Source organism: Bison bison, unplaced genomic scaffold (genome assembly GCF_000754665.1).
Source record: "Bison bison bison isolate TAMUID 2011002044 unplaced genomic scaffold, Bison_UMD1.0 scf7180017851926, whole genome shotgun sequence".
In the NCBI taxonomy this organism is placed as follows: Eukaryota; Metazoa; Chordata; class Mammalia; order Artiodactyla; family Bovidae; genus Bison; species Bison bison.
Window position 1 is genome coordinate 799,457 of NW_011482499.1, and position 20,021 is coordinate 819,477.

General features: G+C 35.7%; 1 protein-coding gene across 7 annotated transcripts in view; it reads left to right on the top strand.

The window, feature by feature from the left end:
* Window positions 1–20,021, top strand: part of DNM3 (dynamin 3) — a 643,298-nt gene that overhangs the window by 279,200 nt on the left and 344,077 nt on the right. For 4 of the 7 annotated variants that reach the window (XM_010852107.1, XM_010852116.1, XM_010852131.1 and 1 more), the window contains exons 11-14: window positions 1,929–2,015; window positions 6,146–6,216; window positions 17,055–17,106; window positions 17,938–17,967. In XM_010852107.1, coding sequence (XP_010850409.1) covers window positions 1,929–2,015; window positions 6,146–6,216; window positions 17,055–17,106; window positions 17,938–17,967 — 240 coding nt within the window. The remainder of the gene's footprint in view (window positions 1–1,928; window positions 2,016–6,145; window positions 6,217–17,054; window positions 17,107–17,937; window positions 17,968–20,021) is intronic. The other 3 variants (XM_010852123.1, XM_010852140.1, XM_010852147.1) reach the window with 1 other exon arrangement.

Here is a 20,021-nt window from a genome sequence, read left to right on the forward strand (position 1 = left end):
GATGGTTCCACGAAGTAGTGCAGTTTGCTATCTTGCTAAGGCACTGATGTACATCATGCATGCTGAAAAATCCATGTGCGCAGCGACACCAGTGACCATGGAGCAGTCACATTTTAGGGAGACCTAGCTTACAAGTTAGGGGAAATATTATGTGCTATAGTGTTTATTACTCAAGAATTTAGGAATTTTTATGGTCTTGGGCTATACCCTTGAAGGATATATGATGGCCTTTGACTGTGTGTGTGTATGTGTGTGTGTGTGTATGTGGGTTTATGTATACTTGTGTGTAATCAGATTATGTATTTAGTAGCCTGATTTTTTTTCCTTCATCCAATATCTATTTTAGATACTTTATCATGTTATTAGATATTACAAATTAGTATTAAAAATCAAATATTAGATATTATTTGGAATGGCTTATTACATCCCATTAGTAGACTTACCTTAATTTATTTAACATCATTGGTTACCTAGGTGGTTTATAAAATTATGTTTATTTGTCTTATTGTTGCTTTTCCAAGTAATGCTATGATGAATTTCCTTATTATTTTAGAATCTCATGAAATAATTAGGCTGATGCCTGTATGTGTCTAAGATTGTTGATACATATTGCCAAATTGCTTAACAGAAAGATTATTCTCATTGACAAGTTTCTCATTCAGCAAGTTTAAACTGTGCTAGTTTTAATATACCTTCACATGCATTGTCTTATAAAAATAATTATAGCAATTTGACAACATAATGGTTATTATCTCTCTTTGCATTACTCTGTTTGTACAGTGTGATATTTCTCCCTGCTTAATGACCATTAAATTTCTTTTTAAATTAAGTCATTTTTTTTGCCTTTTTTTATGTAAGGTAGTAGTGTTATCTTACTAATTTGCAAGTGCTTTTTAATATAAATGGAATTAAAGTTTGCTTGTCATAAGCCATGAATTTGCCCACTTTTCTCTGAAGACCACACCCTTGCTCTCTGCGCTGAACTTCCTTTACTTCTTTGACCACTCATTGTCCCTGTCCTCCAGCACCTTATATACGTTCCTGTGCTTGGCAAGCTCCATTCTTCCCACAACCATTCCCACACAACTTTACCTGACTACATCCTCTTTTTAGATTAGGCTTCCTTGAACATCCTTGTATCATCCTTTTCTTCTTCCTCCTTACACTGATAACAACTATAATTCATTCATTCACTTTTGCAAACTAAATTTTGGACAATTACCTGAATAATTTATATGGGATAAGTGATTGACATGTATTATTTTATAGTTTTGCCAAAAATATGTACATAAAAGCCCATATGTTAGGGGAGAATTTTTAAAAAAATGATCTCTCTGGTTCATGGAATGAATCATCCTCAGAGAGTTATGGACATGACCATGAACTCTAATGTCCTTGGGTTGGAATTCAGGACCCACTGATTTTGAACTGTATAGTCTTGGGCAAGTTATTTAACCTCTCTGGGCTTTGCTTTTCTCCTCTATAAAATGAGGTTAATAATCAGATCTATCTTTTATGACTATTGTGCATTTTTGAATGAGGTAATTCAAGCAGTGCTGGACCGTGGTAAGCACTCTATAAATGTTAGTCATTATCGTCCTTTTCATCCTCATTTCTGTCTTCTTCATCTTTGAACTTTATTAAGTGCTAACTCTGTATAGCAGAGTGCTGGATGCTATCTGGGTTTCTGTTTTCTTTGTAGGGAATTGCTCTGCTGGTTTTAAAGTGTTTTATCTCAGATAATATAGTTACTTCTGTTTGTGGTTTGTGAAATCTCTTCTGTCACTCTGCCATTCTTCTTTAGGCTATTTCACTTCTGCTTACAGAACGGTAATGCATGTCTTCTGGAATATAACATAACTTATCTGTTTCTTTTTTGGCAGTATAAATATTTGAGTATTAACACTGAGATCTGTTTCTCTTGATAGCTGGCAAACTTCCCCAGACTCTGTGAGGAAACGGAAAGGATTGTTGCTAACCACATTCGTGAGCGAGAAGGGAAGACAAAGGACCAGGTGAGGAGAGACCTTCCCTGGTGGGCAGGATCCTTGTGGGAAGTGGAAGGTCTCTCCAAGGTTGTTTGGTGGTCTCCAAGAGTTGGCGTATCCCTGAATGGAAAAAAAAAGAACTGAGAACACCACCACATATGTTTATTTTTATTTATGAATATTATACATGTGTTGCTATACTAACAGCTTATGTATATGTTAAAAATATAAACATATATAAAGACTTTAGAAAGATAACATTTAAAACACAGTAATAGGACTTCCATAATTTTTTCCTCAATGCTCTATGAATCATCATGTATACCCTAGGCATGTATTAATACACCCTCCACTTTGAAAACCACTAATCCAGAAACATACCAGATTTTTTCTTTGAGATAGGATGTCTTAACTTTTAATGGGCACAGATGGACACCAAAATATTCATAAATTCCTAAAACGTTTTGCAAAATGTTTAGTGCTTTTATTTATTTATTTTTTTGCTTGAAGAGACTGGATAAAGCTATTCATCAGCTTATCCATGGAACCTATGACTAAAAAAATAAAAATGTTTAAGGATATTTAAATTAGTTATAAAAATTTAAAATAATTATTTAAATATTTAAATAATTTAAAACATTAAGGATATAATGTTTTAAGCATTTCTGTTTTGTAACTATTTATACATATGGTTGGTAAAGAGTGACCTTGAAATTGTCTTTGAATCTTGGCTAGCTCTATGAATGAAAGATTATTTTCATGTGAGGATAATTCATTAAAAAAGTACTACATGAAAATAATAGAAGCTTCTTAAATTTAGGTAAATGTTTTCTTAGTTACTTATAACATTTTATAAAGGGAAGCAAAAAGGTTTTCAGATGCTCTTCAATTCCAGGACACAGCTGCAAGTGTGACAGTGTGGAGAGGACACTGGCCTCTAGGCATGTGTTCACCAGAGAATAACATGTTCTTGAGCAAATCACTTCTTGGGACTGTTGTTTTCTCATGTATAATGTTGAAATGCTGGTCAATATGATCTCTGAAGTCCTCTGCAAGTTAGAATTCTGGGATTTTGTGGTTCTGGAGTGAGTTGGAAAGGAGGAGAGAAAGAACTGGATAAAAGGAGGAAGGCAGAATAGAAGAGAGAGGTAGACACAAACCATGGGGAGAGAGAGAGATGCAACATGCCTAGATCAAAAGTTGAAGAAATAGGCTTTGTGACTTAGTGGAGATAAACAAGTCAATATTAACTCATGAGTCAGTAAAAACTAGCCTGGGTCCTCAGGATATACGACCCTAGACCAGGAGTTCCCCTGCATACCTGATGTCACGCCTACTGTTGGACCGAGAAACAAATTCTGGTATCAGCTGTACTCCTGACCTTAAGTAAATAAGATAACCATTTTAATTTGTATTTATTCAATGCAATTCAAATGATAATACATTTTACTTAACTCTTAGGGATCCTACGTAAAAAAAAATACCAAGGAAAAAGTAGTACAATTATTATCTTAATTATCTTTTGTGTTTATATCTAAATCAGTTGTTAACTTCTTGATGTTTCATGTTTCAGAGATTTGTTGTACTGAAATGACAAACTTATTGTCATGAAGACTGTGGGCTCTGGGTTCAGACTGCCTGAGTTCGAATCCAAGCTCTATCATTTTACTTTCTGTGTAAATGAACAAGTTATTTGCAGTTGAGTCTCCTCATCTGGAAGTGAATAATAATGGTAGTTAACTCATAGGCATTTTGTGAACATGAAATAAAGTAATCCAGATAAGGTTCTTAGTTCTTCATTAAGTTGTTCTTGTTATTCCTAAAGAGCTATGACACACAGTAGACATGAGAAATCATTTTTTTCCCTAATTTTTAGATAGACTTTCTCCCATCTACCTTTGATGGAGTGATTAATTCATTCCCCAAGTAGAGTTAAGGGAGGGAGTGAGCATCTCCCTTCTCAGTGACTGTCCCACGTGGCCTGGTCTGACAGTTAACCACCTGAAGAAGCTGGTGTTTGCTACAAGTAATAAAGACATCTGTGGCGTAGAAAAAACGTTCATGTTTTTGGTAATGTGAACATGTCAGTTTGCATAGATTTCACATTTGAGTTCTGAACTTTATGCTGCTTGAGGCCATATTGGTCAGAGAGTGAGCCATTTCCTTAGGCCTCTGTACGAGAACTGCTCTGAGGTATTCTTGCAGTTTTCTCAAAAAATGGAATTATTACCAACTTCTGCTCTGGAAACTTCTTGGGGAAAAATTCTTGAGAATTAAAATTATGAAAAACCATAAATCTATCTGTGAACTTTTTTCTGAAACAGAGGGTTTTTTGGAACTTCTATGTGTGCCTGTTATTCCAGGTGCTCCCATACATCTAAATGCATGTTGAAATGACTGACTTTGTGGGTGATTACTGCTACCAGGAGTGGTTTTACTTTTCTTCAACTAAATATTCAATAGCTGTGGGTGAGAAAGGCAGTGAGAAACTCTGAGAGAGTGAAAAGAAGGAGAAAAAAATGTCCTATTTTCCTTTCCATCCCCCACATGCGACCTGGCTCTTTTCCTAGGATGAACACAGACTCCCAGTTTCCAGGAATATGAATGAGAATAGCCATAGTTGCGATTTTTCTTCCACTTTTCCCCTGTGCTGCAATCCAAGTGAATGTGCATGAACGGCCAAGATACTCATGACAGCCTTTGGCGATACTGAGAATTATGTAGATATTTTTCTGTTTATGGTGACAATTTATTTGTGCTTAAATATTATGGTTTATTGATCCAGACTCCTGGCAAATGGATTTGGGGGTATAAAATTTAATAGAATCTGGCTTTATTGTAGGGAGAATAGTGGCAGTGTCACAGATAATCTCATAACTATCACCCCTCCTAACTCTTCAGTTTTCTTCATTAAGAGAAGAAACAAAACTATATGATGCTATGAAAATTTTCATACAAGTATGATATTGTTGACCCAATAGTACCTGGGTATAAACTTTATGTTGGTAGTGGGGATGGTTTGGGGTGATTCATTTACTCTTTTTTGGTAGGGCCCTTGGGGTTCACCATAATATTTGGTCAGATGACCAACTGAAATTAGCCATAAAAGCAGAGACCAGAGCATTGGGTAATGAGTGAGAAACAAAAATACTTGGCCAGGTATTAACTATATGGGAATAAATTGCTCCCTTTAAAGTAAACTGTTCTTCAAGGCTGGTAGAGAGTTATGGAATTTACAGCCAAAACTATTTATCAGGCATGTGTTATGTGTATCATGCTAGATTCTGCAGATAAGTGATGAACAAGATAAGTATAATCTCTGCCTCCATGGAGCTGACTGTCTTGGAGGGAAGCAAAACATCAAACAAAATATAAATAAATAATCACATTTGTGGTAAACAGCTCAAAGAAGAGTATAGGGTATAATAAATAAAAATATAGCCATGATATATAGATTATATGAGAGTAAATAGCATGATCCAACCAGGTCTTGGGCAAGGATCAGAGAAGGCTATCCTGATGAAGCACCTACTGGGGAGCATTACATAGACTTTGCCAGTGAACTGTTATCATGGTGCTTTGATGCACTCAGAAGTCACCTTCAGTGAAGCCTATTGATCTTAAGGAGGTTTTCTATTTATTTGGATATTGCCTTTTTGAGTTGGTTGATAGGATACTTCTCCCGCTCGCCTAGAGGGAGCTTAAAGAGTTAGGAGAGGAGAGGAGAAACAAGAGATGATGTTGCTATTCTGTGGCTAATGTGTAGTGTCTGCAGGAACAGAGTGCTCTGAGCAGCTCCTTGTAGCCTTTTTGCCATGTGTCTTTTTATACATATGTCCTTTTGAATGTTATGCCTACATTTTAGGGGCATAGAATAATTCTAGGTTCTGTGTTAAACTGGCAAAGAGTACATGCCTATAAACTATAATGCTGTTGTCTTCAAGTGTGACTCAGATGTTTCACATAGAGTTTTTGTTTTTGAATTTAGAGTAAAAATTATGAGAGTGTAATGAAAAAAATTAATGCCACTTTTCATTCTAACCAAAACATCCTTTTAAAATTGAATAAAGATAAATAATTTGTAGACAATTACTGAATTTAGTGTTTGAGAATATTTAAGATGGGTTTTTACTAAAGTGATTTTCTTTGACTTATAGGTGCTGCTGTTGATCGACATCCAAGTCTCCTACATCAACACCAACCATGAAGATTTCATTGGCTTTGCAAAGTACGTGAAAATCCTTGATTGTCATGTACGTTTCTCCTGCTGGTTTGTCTCAAATATACATTATGAATTTCTCCTACAACCTTATCATCTTTCAAGAGTACATTCTGTGTCAGGATTAACTCTGAGTCAACCTACTGAGGAGGTCCGAGCCTCATGGCCTTGGGGTCATGTTCTCTGGCTAACGGAGCTGACTTCTTTATTGCACAGCATGTGAAATCATATGTAGCTCAGATACTCCTTGTTTTTGGATGATGATCTGCAGTTTGTACTTGAGCCCCCATAGATAAGCAGTAACAGATGCACATTTAAAATCAGTTTGGGAATAATTTCTCACATAAATTTGAAATATCAAGCATGGTTCACAATATACATGCTATTTGGACATCTGCAAAGAGTTGGACACAACTGAGCCACTGAACTGAAATGAACTGAAGTCAGAGTATGGGACTTGCAAGGTAGCTCAGTGGTAAAAAATCTGTCTGCCATTGCAGGAGACTCAGGAGATGCAGGTTTGATTCCTGGGTTGGGAAGATCCCCTGGAGGAGGAAATGGCAATCTACTCCAGTATTCTTGCCAGGAAAATCCTGTGGACAGAGGAGCCTGGCAGGCTACAGTCCATGGGGTCGCAAAGAGTTGGACATGACTGAGCAACATAGCATACACACACACACACACACACACACACACACACAAATCAGAATATAGAGGCTTATTTTTTAAAACTGTCTTTTGTGAACTTGCTGCTGCTGCTGCTGCTGCTAAGTCACTTCAGTCGTGTCCGACTCTGTTTTTTGGATGAATGTTCTCTTGTCTGTATACTTTATATAAGCTTGTCTATTTATTGCCATTCTATTATACATGTACTGCATTATATGCCAATATTCTATTGCTGTATTCACAGATATTGTCAGGTAAACATTTTTCTTAATTATTCAAGGTTGGCTGGTTATTGTGTGACATTTTCAAGACCCTAAATTTACCATTTTTTTCTGCACTTCAGTGGAATCAGTTTTCTAATTGCTTTCAAAGAATTTTGATTCCAACTCTAAAATATGCTAATGGCATGTGAGTGATTCCAACTTTATATAAAATATAATTTATATAAAAAACAAAGAGACCTATGTACTGTTACTTGTACTGTGTATTCAAGAACAGGGACAAATGAAAAAATAAAACGCAAGAAAATGTAAAGCTAGACTGACCTAGTTTTACATTTGACTTTGAGGAAACATATTTAGGTCATGTGATCTAAACTAAACTATGGCCTAAGGAATTTATAGACATGTTTTAGAAAGGAAGGGCACAATTATTCAACAGAAAATTGTCTCATTGTAGACTTGGCCTAACCAGTAGTGTAGTTATTACTAGTGTCTGGTACACTAATTTTTGTTTTTGGTACATTCAATTCAGTTCATTTCAGTTCAATCACTCAGTCGTGTCCGACTCTTTGCGACCCCATGAATCGCAGTACTCCAGGCCTCCCTGTCCATCACCAACTCCCAGAGTTTACTCAAACTCATGTCCATCAAGCAAGTTTTTTAAAACTGTTTTCTGTCTGTGACTTAGTGTAAAGTTGTTAGAACACAGTGATTAATGTGTTCCTTTGGACAACTGTCCACTCCAGCTTCTAAATAGGTATTTATTCTACAGACATATCACACAGACCTGCTCCCTTGTCTTCTAGCCCTTCTAGCTCTCACCGTCTGAATTGCTCATTTCCTTCTGCAAAATGACCAGTGGGAAGAAACCTAGACTCTGATGTGCCTTCTTGTCCCTAGGCCCGGAATGGGGACCCAAGACTTTCTACGTGATTTTCTGCATAGTCAGTGAACTCCTTGTGGCCTATGCCCAGGCTCTACTCTAATTGCTTCAGTGGTGGTGGGGAATAAGAGCAAAAGAAAAAAAATTGTCTTTTAGAGGTTGCTTAATAATTGAAAAATACAGAGAAATGCATGTAAAAATTTAAACTGACACATTCTCACTTGCTTCTTTGAGGAATTTCAAAGAAAAAGAAATCCTTGAGTCATTCGAAATAACAGGAATGCTGCCTTTCATGTTGATTTTTTATTGGTTACAAATGCCAGTTGGCTTCTTATAAAAATGTAGCAGATGTAGATATAAACTCGACACCATAACTTAAAAGTGAAAAGGATATCGCAGTGCTGTTCTGTGGTGGTTATCGCAACTTAAGGACAAGAGATAGAAAAAAATCATAACCAGTTTGGAAAGATTCAAATTTTGAACACATTTTTGTAACCAGCACAATTTAAATTTCACCCCTATGTTCCCCTTGAAGTGTTTTCCCCTCTAGTACTTATTTTTAAAGATAAATGTTCAGAGTTTATATTCTCCAGTAAATTTTAATATTTTCTACCTCAGAAGCTGTTGAACTAAATTATTATATTAGGTTTTCAAAGGTATGTAATTTTGCAAATGAAAATACTTCAAGCACAGACTTTTGATGCAGTCTCTCTCTAATCCAGTTAACAGCCCCATTTTTCCAGCAATGAGATAGATTATGAACTTTTATGATATTGGGGGACTAAAACGAAGCATTGTTCAAACTGCTTTAGAAACCCAGCAATGCACATTTCTCATCTAATTTAAACTGAACACCTAAACTTCTGTTTGAAGGGCTAGTCTGGGAGTCACTGGTCTGAATTCTTTTTCCAGGATTTGCTGCTGATAAGGTTTGGGTTTTGGCAAGTCACTTAGCCTCTCTGTATCTCAGTTTATTGCTCTATCAAATGGAATAATAAAAAAAAAAAATCCCTGTGTTATATACCTTTCAGGATTGTCAGAAATTATGTGAAAGTACTTTTGAAAACTGTGGTGTAGTCTGTAAAATTGGGAAAGTGCCATACATACACATTTATACACATATATATGCACATGGAGGGATTTTGTTCTACAAGATGCACAATTTTACTTCATCATGACATTTTAATGACTGGATTATGATTGCCACTAAAAGATTTTTTAGTTGCTGATGTTATCTCCAAATGTAATATTTTGCACTGGGACTCAGAGGTAAATGTTCTTTCCTTTTGAATGCCAAGTTGGAGTACATTTCAGTGTGACATGGGATAATTATGACGATGAAGAAATGTTCATTTCAAAATCACTTTGAGGGGTTATGGTATTTTTGTGTGTGTGTGCTTTTAAAAATTAAAAAAATATGGTTGTAGCTATAAATTTTAAAGTTGGCAGGAATGCTGTTTCCATGAAGGAAGAAAAGTCAAGCCATATTTGAAGACAATAATGTAAGTATTTTTAAGTTCTGAAGATAGAAAATTAACGTCTGGAGTTGAGGAAAACAAACATTAATTTCATGAGATTTTTAGAGATTTGCCAAAAGAGGAGGACCACCCCTCAAGATTTATAGGATGGTGATGTCCAGAGTATTTTACACATGCAGTTTTTTTTTCCAACTGGGATGACTTTTTGTTCTAAAAATTAACAACAAAAAAAAAAATAAAAAGGAAAACAAATTGCTAAAACTGGATTAACGGACAATTAAGTCTCAGAGTCGTGTTCAGGACATTTCAATTCTTCTTTCTGCTATAGAATTTATTCTGCCATGTTGAATATATGGAACTTTTTTTTTCATCTCCCAGCTATTTGTTAAACATGGACTGTAAAATATGTACCATGTGTAACACGTCCAAGTAAGCACTGCTGTAGACATACTTTGGAATTTCCTGATTTCTGAAAGCTTGATTTTTCAGTCGTAATGTAGTTTCTGAACCTAAAAGTTTAGTATTCCAGAAGGAAACATTAATTTTCCTCATGACTTAAGGATTTTAATCTGTCATTCTTCCCGATTGGGAAAAAAAACCAAAAAACAAAAAACCCTACATTCTATTTTTCTTAATACAACATAATTAGTTTTTGTTATTTAAGAGAATGAGCTATTCTAATTTTTCCTTTATTCACTTCCTCTCTTTCTCAGTAATCCTGTTGTCTGAATAGAAAGCAAAGTTGTTAGCTGAATGCCTTGGGGAGTGAACTTTCAAATTCTTCTGCTCTTCTCCTTTTTCATGGGCACAGTTTGCCTTCTGAGTTACTAAGATTTATGCAGTCCAGTGGTTTAAGAAAAACGGGCTCCAGATACAGACCGTTAGAATAATATCTCTATGCCACAAGCAGCAGACTGAGGTCTGTTTTTCAATCTGCTGAGTAGGTCTCTCCACCTGTTTTCTCACAGTTGAAATGATAGTGTGCAGATTTCAGTTCTTGTTATGTGAGCACCATGAAAATTCTATGGGTGGTAACATTCATTATATCTCTTTCCTGATCCCGTGGAATGCCTCTGTTACCATTTTACAAAAGGAAGTATATGTGAACCTTGGCACCAAATTCCAGAACCATTGTGATCTTTCCCTTTATATTTTTTTCTGTGTCCCTAATAGATAATCTTACTCCATTATTATGATGTCTCTAGTTCCTATTCTTATATGAGAGTGTTCTTTCTCTTATAGAATTAAAACTTAGGTATTAGATTATAGCAAGATCCTTCTTTTGATTCCTTTGCCAATTTAGGAATTTAATGCTTGGTCGCTCACTAGGACTGTTATCAGGTAGAAATATATGACTGAGCAACTTCAAGAATGTTATTAATATCATTATCTATTTAAAGAAGATACAAATTCCAGTGTTTCAAGCACTATTTAAAAATAAGTGGACTTGCACTTTTCTCTTTCATTTTCAAATCTGTTATTTTAAACTTTTTCATCTTTAAAATGAGTCTTAGGAGGTAAGTTTTCTTTCTTTTATAGGCCCCCAATTTCTGTAGGGTTTTCTTGCATAATAGCCTGAGACTTCACTAAAGATCCCTCAAGGACAGTAAATATCATGTAGTTTTCTTCTTCCTTTGGCTTCTGATTGGATGGCGCCAAGCCTACTTACGATAGGTTGCATTCCTGGGACTCTCAGCAACTGTTTAAAATCTTCTTGCTTCAATAGCCCTCCATTGTCCCCTGACTTTCCTTTTTATGCTCTAGCCATTCCTTCTCATTTTTGTTTTGGAACTGTTTATACTCTGATCAAGGCTTAAAAACTGCTTTTATCAGTATTCTCCTGTAGACCCCTTTCTCACTCATTGCCCTGTCCCTGTCTATGTTACCCACTGCAGTGGTTTCAGTTACCAGCTTTATCTGATTCTTCTAAATCTAGATCTCCATTCCAGAACTTTTCTTGGACTGTTACCATATTTCACAACATCCTGGGCATTTCTACCTGTATATCCTATGGAAGCCTCAACTCAGTATTCCCCCAAAAAACTCATCATTTTATATAATTCACTTTTCCTCCATTGTTCCGGTAACTCCCAGTTGCTCAATCAGAAACCTGAGTGTCTTTCTTTACTCTTTGTTTCCCTCATCCTTATTTCCTTCTGTGTTAACCAAGTCCATATGATTCTACCCTATAGCATTTTTTAAATTGGTCTATTTCTTCCCATAACTATTGCAATGACTAAAGTTAGTCTTCTTTTGATTGGGTTATTACAACAGTCTTTTTGCCCGTTGTCATGTTCTTTCTTATTCCTTCTGGGATTCATGTTACTTTCAGAATAAAGTCTAAACTTGTTAGTGTGGTTTCCAAGGCCCTATAGAAAATGTCTTTTTTTTTTTTTGCTTGTCTCTTCAGTCTATTCTATTGTTACTATTCCTCTCTAGCCCATCCCCTAACTCTGTGTTCTAGCCAGACTGGCTGCCTTTGGATTCCTAAATGTACCATACTCTTGCTGCAGCACATGCCTATGGCACACATCTTCAAATTGTTTAAATTTCCTATTGCAGAGGAACATTAAGAATCTGGTTGTAAATAACTCTGGTTGTTGTTCAGTCACTCAGTCATGTCCAACTCTGCAACTCTGTGGACTGCAGCATGCCAAGCTTCCCTGTCCTTCACAATCTCCTGGAGTTCGCTCAAACTCATTGAGTCCATTGAGTTGGTGATGCCATCCAACCATCTCATCCTCTGCCATCTCCTTCTCCTCCTGCCTTCAATCTTCACAGCATCAGGGTCTTTTCCAATGAGTTGGTGCTTTGCATCAGGTGGCCAAAGTATTGGAATTTCAGCTTCAACATCAGTCCTTCCAATGAATATTTAGGGTTGATTTCCTTTAGGATTTGCTGCTTTGATCTCCTTGCTGTCCAATAACCTTGGTATCAAAATATTTTCCACAAAATTTCTTAAGAAATTACTGTAAACCATGCAAGTGGTGAGAGAGGTGAGATACTAATTAATGCAACACACCATTGGCCATCAGGGAGCAGACCTTGTTGGAGGGGAATTAGAGACCTGCCTATAACATAGTCCTGTTTATAGAATACAGGCACAGACCCAGAGCTTGTGGAGTTCGTGGGAAGGAGAGATAACTGGAGGTTCTGAGAACGCATAATCCAGAAATGGTTCTGGCTTTGATTTTGAAGGCTGGGCAGGATTCCAACAGTCATAGGGAGGGGTTAAGGCTGGCTGCTTCCTGTCTTCCCTGGTTCAGAGTCGATACTGCCTATTTCAGGGAAGTATTATTTAATAAAACACTTCTTTGATCATGCTACTTTCTGGCTCAGAAATTTTAAATACTTTCTGCTGCCTTCAGTGTAATGACCAAATTCTCCATAATTGGCCCTAACATAGAGTTATTGTACTAGGTGGCTTTTAAGGTCATTTACAAACCCAAGTCTATGGTCCTATAATTTTTGCCATAATAATTTTTTTTTTGTACAGCTTCCCTACATGCCCCATCTTTCTACCTACTAGCTTTGCATATGCTACTGCATTCTCTTAGAATGCAGTTGATTTTCTTCCTCTATTAAAACTTTACTTCAAGTGTTCTATGAAAATCTCAAATCAGATCAGACCAAAAATGATCTTTTTTGTCTCTGAGCATTCAGAGAAATTACCGTGCGCAATTTATTTGATAAATGGTCACACGTACCCCTTGGCACATTCTTATATTATTACAGTCTTTTATTGCATATGCACATGGACATGGATAGAAACAAATAATGCAAAAACATCTTTTTGAGCTGAGGTAAAAGTGGATTACTTTTCTTTGCATGTCTTTCAGTGTGCTCTTATTTTTATACAATTTAAACATCTTGTTGTATACTTTCAAAATCATTATGTCTCAACATTAAACTAATTAACCTAATTTGCTCTCATGTGTTTTAATGTTCTGGTGAAAGCTTCCACAGTGACTTGTGTGTAGTAGGAATTTATATGATTAATAACAAATATATACACAGATAATAAGATATGGTGGTAATTATATCCCATGTTTGAAACAGAGGCACTTTTATTGGCTTTCTATTGCAGCTTCACAAATTTATTCTTTCAGAGCTTATCCCTTTGTTATTTGTGTTTTGTGTATGTATATCACTACCCACACTAGATAAATTGTAGGCTCTCATTACAAGGACCATACCTTATTTATGTTTATATGTTCCACAGAGTGCCTTTCAGATAATTGATACCTTAAAGTTTTTTACTTATGTCAAATAAAAGCATTATATGTAGGTGTGTTGTACAATATTGCAGAGATAACCAGTTAAAGACCTATCACCAAGGATATATCCAAAGACTTAAATGAACTTCCAAGTCCTTACATGGTTTTCTGTGAACACATTTTTTAAATAAGTATTTTAAGATACTTTCAGTTCAGTTATCATTGCATTCCTAAGGATTATGATAAAGGATATTTTCTAACTAGGCAGCTTATTTTTTATTATAATGTTACTTAACGGAGTAACCTTAAGTACCTAAATATATCATTAACGACAGTATCTTTGGATTCATGGGACCAGTTGTTGCAAAAAGATTATTTTTTTTAGGTGAAAAGTAAGGTAATTTAGTATTTGTTCTAACCCTAATATCTGAGAGTATCTTATAAAGTAAATGTCTTTTCCCCCTGAATATTGTTACAAGTGATAGATCCTATACATGCATTATTTAGTAGCTGAATGTTCTTTGTCAGCGGAACATCTCTCCTGGTAGATTTCATAAGCATCTGAGAGTGACTTTGCATCTCAAGGAATCTTGGATCTAAAAGGCACTTAAGAAGTGCCTAGTACAATCCCTCAATCCTTGTCTCTGTCTCTCTGTCTCTTAACACACACATACACACACTTTATAGCCAAGAAAGCCAAGAAACTAAGGTCCATTTAGGTCATACTGTTTGCCTAAGTTAGCACAAGGAGTCATCCACAATCTATTTTTTTGCTTTACATTCAGCTTCTTTTATATGATTTTAAGGAGACCCATAGATAATTCAAGGGTCCCCACTAGTTCACCTACTCCAAAGTAAACACCTGTAAGTCTGCCATAGTTTGAAGTTAACACTACCAGTCAGTAATTTATTTTAAAATAGTTCCCCTTTAAAGAACTCCAAAACACAAGTAGATGCTTGGGAGAGATGGCCATATCCATGAAGAAGGCATGGTCACGTTGTAGTAGTAGTTTTCCCATTTCTTCCCAGAAGAGAGAAGAAAGCTTGGAGGATCCTGGAGAAAGAAAGCATAGGGTCTGAAGCCCCAGGAAGAGTAGTAGACACTCCGTGCCTCAGGGTACGGTGGACAGTCAGAAATCAGTGTGGGCCACAGACCCAACATTCACCTCGTTCACAACCTCACCACAAATACCTGAGTAATATAGATGTGGATTATGAAGAGAAGCTTAGAGAGAGGTGAATCTCATAGTGATTAAGGAAATTACACATTTAACTAAAAACTAGAAAAATAAGAACTGAAGGAGAAAAGCTAAACTCTGAAATTAGCAAAGTGAAAAAGAAAGATGCACACAAAATATCTTTAGTAATCAAATACAGTGTGGCCTTTCAGCACCTACCTCTTCCCCTCCCTCAGGTATATGTAGTATATAGTTTTTTTATGCGTATAAAGGGAAACAGCTTAAATACATCATGGGAGATTATAAAAGATTGCCATTTTGAGCAACTCTTCTAAGTGTGGTGTTGATTTCTGATGTGTTACTGAACTATAATATCCCACTACTTTAAACAGTTGACTGATGACCTAAACCTACCTTTCCTCTGTTTTAGACTATTTCATTGACCTCTGAAACAGCTTTTATAAACAGCTAAACAACTAGTCAGAGGGCTCAGTATTGCTAGTCTTCTCAAAATAACCAAAATGAGTTGTATTGTCTTATATTGATATGTGTTTACTCATGGACTCATTGAAAGAAAGCCTTTGTTCTTTTGAGAGAGAGAGTAACATAGTGCCTAATCATGAGAAGTCCGGAGTTAAATGTTGGGGTCGTATCTGGAATGTCATCTCCTCTGTGCTTATGTCGTAATACCAGCCTCACTGGATTTCTCATTCAACAGATATTTGTTGAATCCAGCTATGCACCAGGTAGTTTCTAGCCACTGGGGTTATAGCAGTGAATGAAACAGGCAAAACCGCCTGTTCGCAAGGAGCTTTCATTCTAATGGAGGGAGGCAGCTAATAAACACACACACACAAATCAGTAGAAACTCTATAGTGTGTTTTAAGGTGAAAAATGCCATAGAGAAAAATAAAATAGCATAATGAGAATGAGACTCCATCATGATAGGTCTCACAGAAAAGATAAATTTGAATGAAAACTTGAAGGAGATGGTGTTGGGAGCCGTGCAGGTATATGGTGGGAGTGTATTTTTGAGGCTGGTGGAGGAGCTAGTGTAAAGTCTTTGAGGTGGGAGTGTGCCTGGTGGGGTTAAAAAAAAAAAGGAGAGAGATCAGTATGGCTGGACCTCTTTAATGCAAAAAGTGGGAAACAGGAGGAGATGAGTCAAAGAGGTGAGAGTAGGGTTCAGGGACTTTGCAGACCATTGTAAGAGTTTTGACTTTTACCCTGAGTGTAATTGTGTTGCATAGCAGTAGAGGGTTTTGAGGAGAAGAATGACATGAACCCCCTTTTAAAAGTATCACTCTGGCTTCTGTGTTGAGACTAGACATTATGGGGACACATGTATAAGCAGAGACCAAACAGTAAGTGATTGTAATGGTGCAAGTGAGAGATAATAGTGGCTTAGGCCAAGGTGGTAGCAATGGAAGTGGTAAAAAGATGTTGAGTTTTAAATACATTTTGAGAAGTAGAACCCATAACATTTTTTGGTGATTTGATATGGAAGTAATAGAAAGAGGAACCAAGGATTTGGCTTAAGCACTTGGAAATGTGGAATTGCCACTAATTAAGAAGGGGAAGAGTGTGGATAGAAAGGAATTTAGGGAGGATATCACGAGTTCAGTTTTGGTAGATTAAGTTTGAGATGCCCATTAGACATCCAGTTGGAAATGTTGAGTTGAAAACATGAGTTGAGAACATATGAGTCTAGTATTGGCAAGATGGGTCCAAGCTGTACTAGCACTTGTTAGCGGAGTAACTTTGGGAAAGACACTTAGCTTCCCTGTGACTCAGTCTCTCCATCTGTTACTATTGGTAACTACCTCACAGAGTTAAAATTTAGATAAAATCACTAATACCTGTAAAGTGCTTAGAACATGACATACACTCAAAAAGTGCTAACTATCAATTTTTAGTGCAACAATCTTATATGCCTGTGGGACATCACAAATACTGTTATTAACATAGCAATACAACTTTTCTTCCTGTGGTGTATTATTTTTTTATATTGTTATTTTGTGATTAACTGGTTGGTTCTAGAAGTTCCACTGAGTTGGTTTTGCTTCCAGAATTAAACTGACCTGGATTTTTTATATTAGCTCTGCCTCAGTTGATAAATGCCTGTATTTATTTTAGTATCTGTTACTTGCTCAGAAAAAAATCTTAAAAGTTTCTTCAGTGCTACTCTCCTTTGCTTTTCTCAGTGCTCAGCAGAGAAGCAGTCAGGTTCACAAGAAAAACACAATTGGAAATCAGGTAGGAATTGTTCAAAAGAATCAGTGCATGCATGCTCCAAAGAATTTGAACTAAATTGCTTGATTGACTTTTTTAACGCAAATTAATCATGTGCAAATTTTGCTGGAAATGCAGCTTTTTGTTTTGTTTTGCTTTTAAAGTTTTTGGAGTGAATTGCATTTTTGTTTGTTTGTTTGTTTTGGCTATTTTATGCAGTTAACCCTATTGATTTATTTTAAATAACTTTTCTGCTATTTGCTCTGCTTTTCAAATTTGACTCCTTGTGTCCTACTTTGCTTGCTTATATTACCCCTAAATTTGATTTAACATCAAACTTGTGAGTCAGTGCAAGGTTAAAATACGGTGAGTAGTTGCATGAGCTTTCTGGTGCTGCTGACTAGTTCACACATTTGCACAGCTTGGTAACAGTGAAGGGACAGCTCATAAAGAAGGCAGCTGTTGGATATAAGATTTAATCTCTGCCACGCCAAATCATGTTGGTTAATGAAGATGTTAATTCCTAAGAAGATCTGATCTTTTGAGTTTTCCTGTTTTGGGCTGACCAGCTGTCTCCAACTAATAGCGCTCTGCAGAGACTGCATTAACTCTGACAGTTTGTTTCTTTTATGTTTTATGTGATAATGAATATTTGCATTGTTATTTCTTTTCAAGTCAAAACAATGATGATTTTATAGTTTTCTTTTTTTTAATTCAGAGGTACAATTATTGAACAAATTGAAACCTCTGCTCTAGAATTTTTTCCATTGTTTTGAAAGGAGAAGAGGTAATAATAGACTTTATTTTAAAAACTTTTTTTTCTGAACTAAAGCATATAATTCTTTGCTATTTCAGGGAACCAATCTTCCGCCTTCAAGGCAAATTGTACGAGCTAAGTTCTGTAAGCTTTACTGTTGCTTTTTCATTTAGCTTCCCAAGGGCACAGTTTGTCTTTAACTGATTAACTCAACTAGCGCTTGCTACTAATTTTTTTAAACTTAGATTGTCTTGTCCATAACACCCTATCATTGAAATAAAAATCCTCTTAAGAGGGTTCATCCCTTCACTGCTAATAACTTGCTGTGATTGAAAGGTATGAACTAGTGAATTCTAAAATGCTATAATAATAAACATTTAACACTGTGGGTGCTTTGATATTTCTCTAATTTTAATGGGCCTTAAAATAATTAAAATCATTAATGACCTTCATCTCTGTCCTTTTATGCTATGTTGTTATGAGATGTAAGCATTTTTCTTCCCCTTGTATAATATTTCCAATAAATGTAGATGACACTTCTAAAAGGTGGGTGAATATTAAACATTTGATTTTGATATACCTGTTGATAACCCTGCCCAATATCAATTATTTATATTTATTCTTTTAAAAAATAATAAAACAAAAAGCAAAATTACATTGATTGACATTTTATACGGCTTAAAGTTTTAAAACCAGATGCTATATCTTCACTTAATGGAATTATAAAATACTGTCAAATTACTAGCATAGGCATTAGAAGAAAGAAGCAATTATACTCATTTATAGCATGGGTGAGGCAGCCCTGAAGTCTTTCTTCCAGCTATGCATAACTTGAGAATGAGATTGGAGGATGGGTAGATTATTTTCTTCATGATGTTTTGGAAGAAACAAACTTTGTAGCTAGGTATTCCTTGGTTCAAATTCTCCTCTGTCACTTAGTAGCCCTGTGGCCTTGGACAAATTGAACCTGAGTTTGCTCAATTGTGTGATGGGAAGAATAGAAAATTTCTCTGCCAGGTGATTGTGAGAACCAAAAATAACCTCCATAATGAGGTTTGCAGCTTACTAGATATGTGCCCTATAAAGAGTAGAAACTTTGCTCCAGGCAAGTAGGTGTTGTTTCTTGAAACTTTGGGGAGAAAAAGAATATTAAGTATAAGAAAATTATGAGTTATAAAATGAGAGAATGAAACATTTGGAAAACTAGAAGCTATAGCAATTATCTTGTAGATTACAGTGCCCAGATTAAGTCTAGGTGTGGTATAATGGTTTTATCTATAAAATTTTGTTCATGGTCAGAAGCTCTAGCTCACAGAAGTTTATGCTGATTGGAAAAGCATTAGTATAGTGGCATAAATGCACATTTTAAATCAGATTTGAAAGGAAACTCTGAACATATTGCTTCCAAATGCTAAAATCATGCTAATTGTGTTTCTGGGGCTTTACTTTCACTGAGTACTTCAAAGCCCATGCATTATGAAAGTTTTATAACTCAAGATAATAGAATTGGGGTGAATGTTATAATAGAATACAGATCGTATATCCAAAACCTCTGGGGCCAGATGTGTCTTGAGGGTCAGAACTTTCTGGATTTTAGAAAAATATTGTATATATCATATATTATTCAGTATTGCTGTGGGGTCAGAGGCAGTACTCTGTACTTAAACACATTGTATTTCTGCAGTGAAACAAATGATAATCATACTAAGCAGATTAAACGAAAGACAAAAGTTTTTACATCAATTCAAGGTTTTGCTGCCAAATTTGTTGCTGCTGTTGTTTTAACATTTCATTTTGCTAGTAAGAGGTTATAAACCTGAATATCTTCCTTTTCGGAATCAAATCCAATAGTTAAATACAATATATTTTAAAGAATCCTTAATTTTTTTCTGCTTCATAGAAATAAACCATCATAATTTGAAATCCTTTTCTTTATGAATCTGAGTAACTGAGATTGATTTGGATTTATATAAAAATAATTTTTGTCAAATTTGAAATTGGAATTACATTTTTACATTTCCAACCTCCGTCCAGAAGCTGTGTTTAAATTTTTTTTTTTTTTGCTTATCAAGAAGCCCAAAACCATGGAGTCTTGGAGTCCAGCCTGCTAATTGATGTCAGCTTTTATGGTTGTTGGGACTAAAATACTCTGTTCTATCCTAGCAAATGCTTCATCCATTCT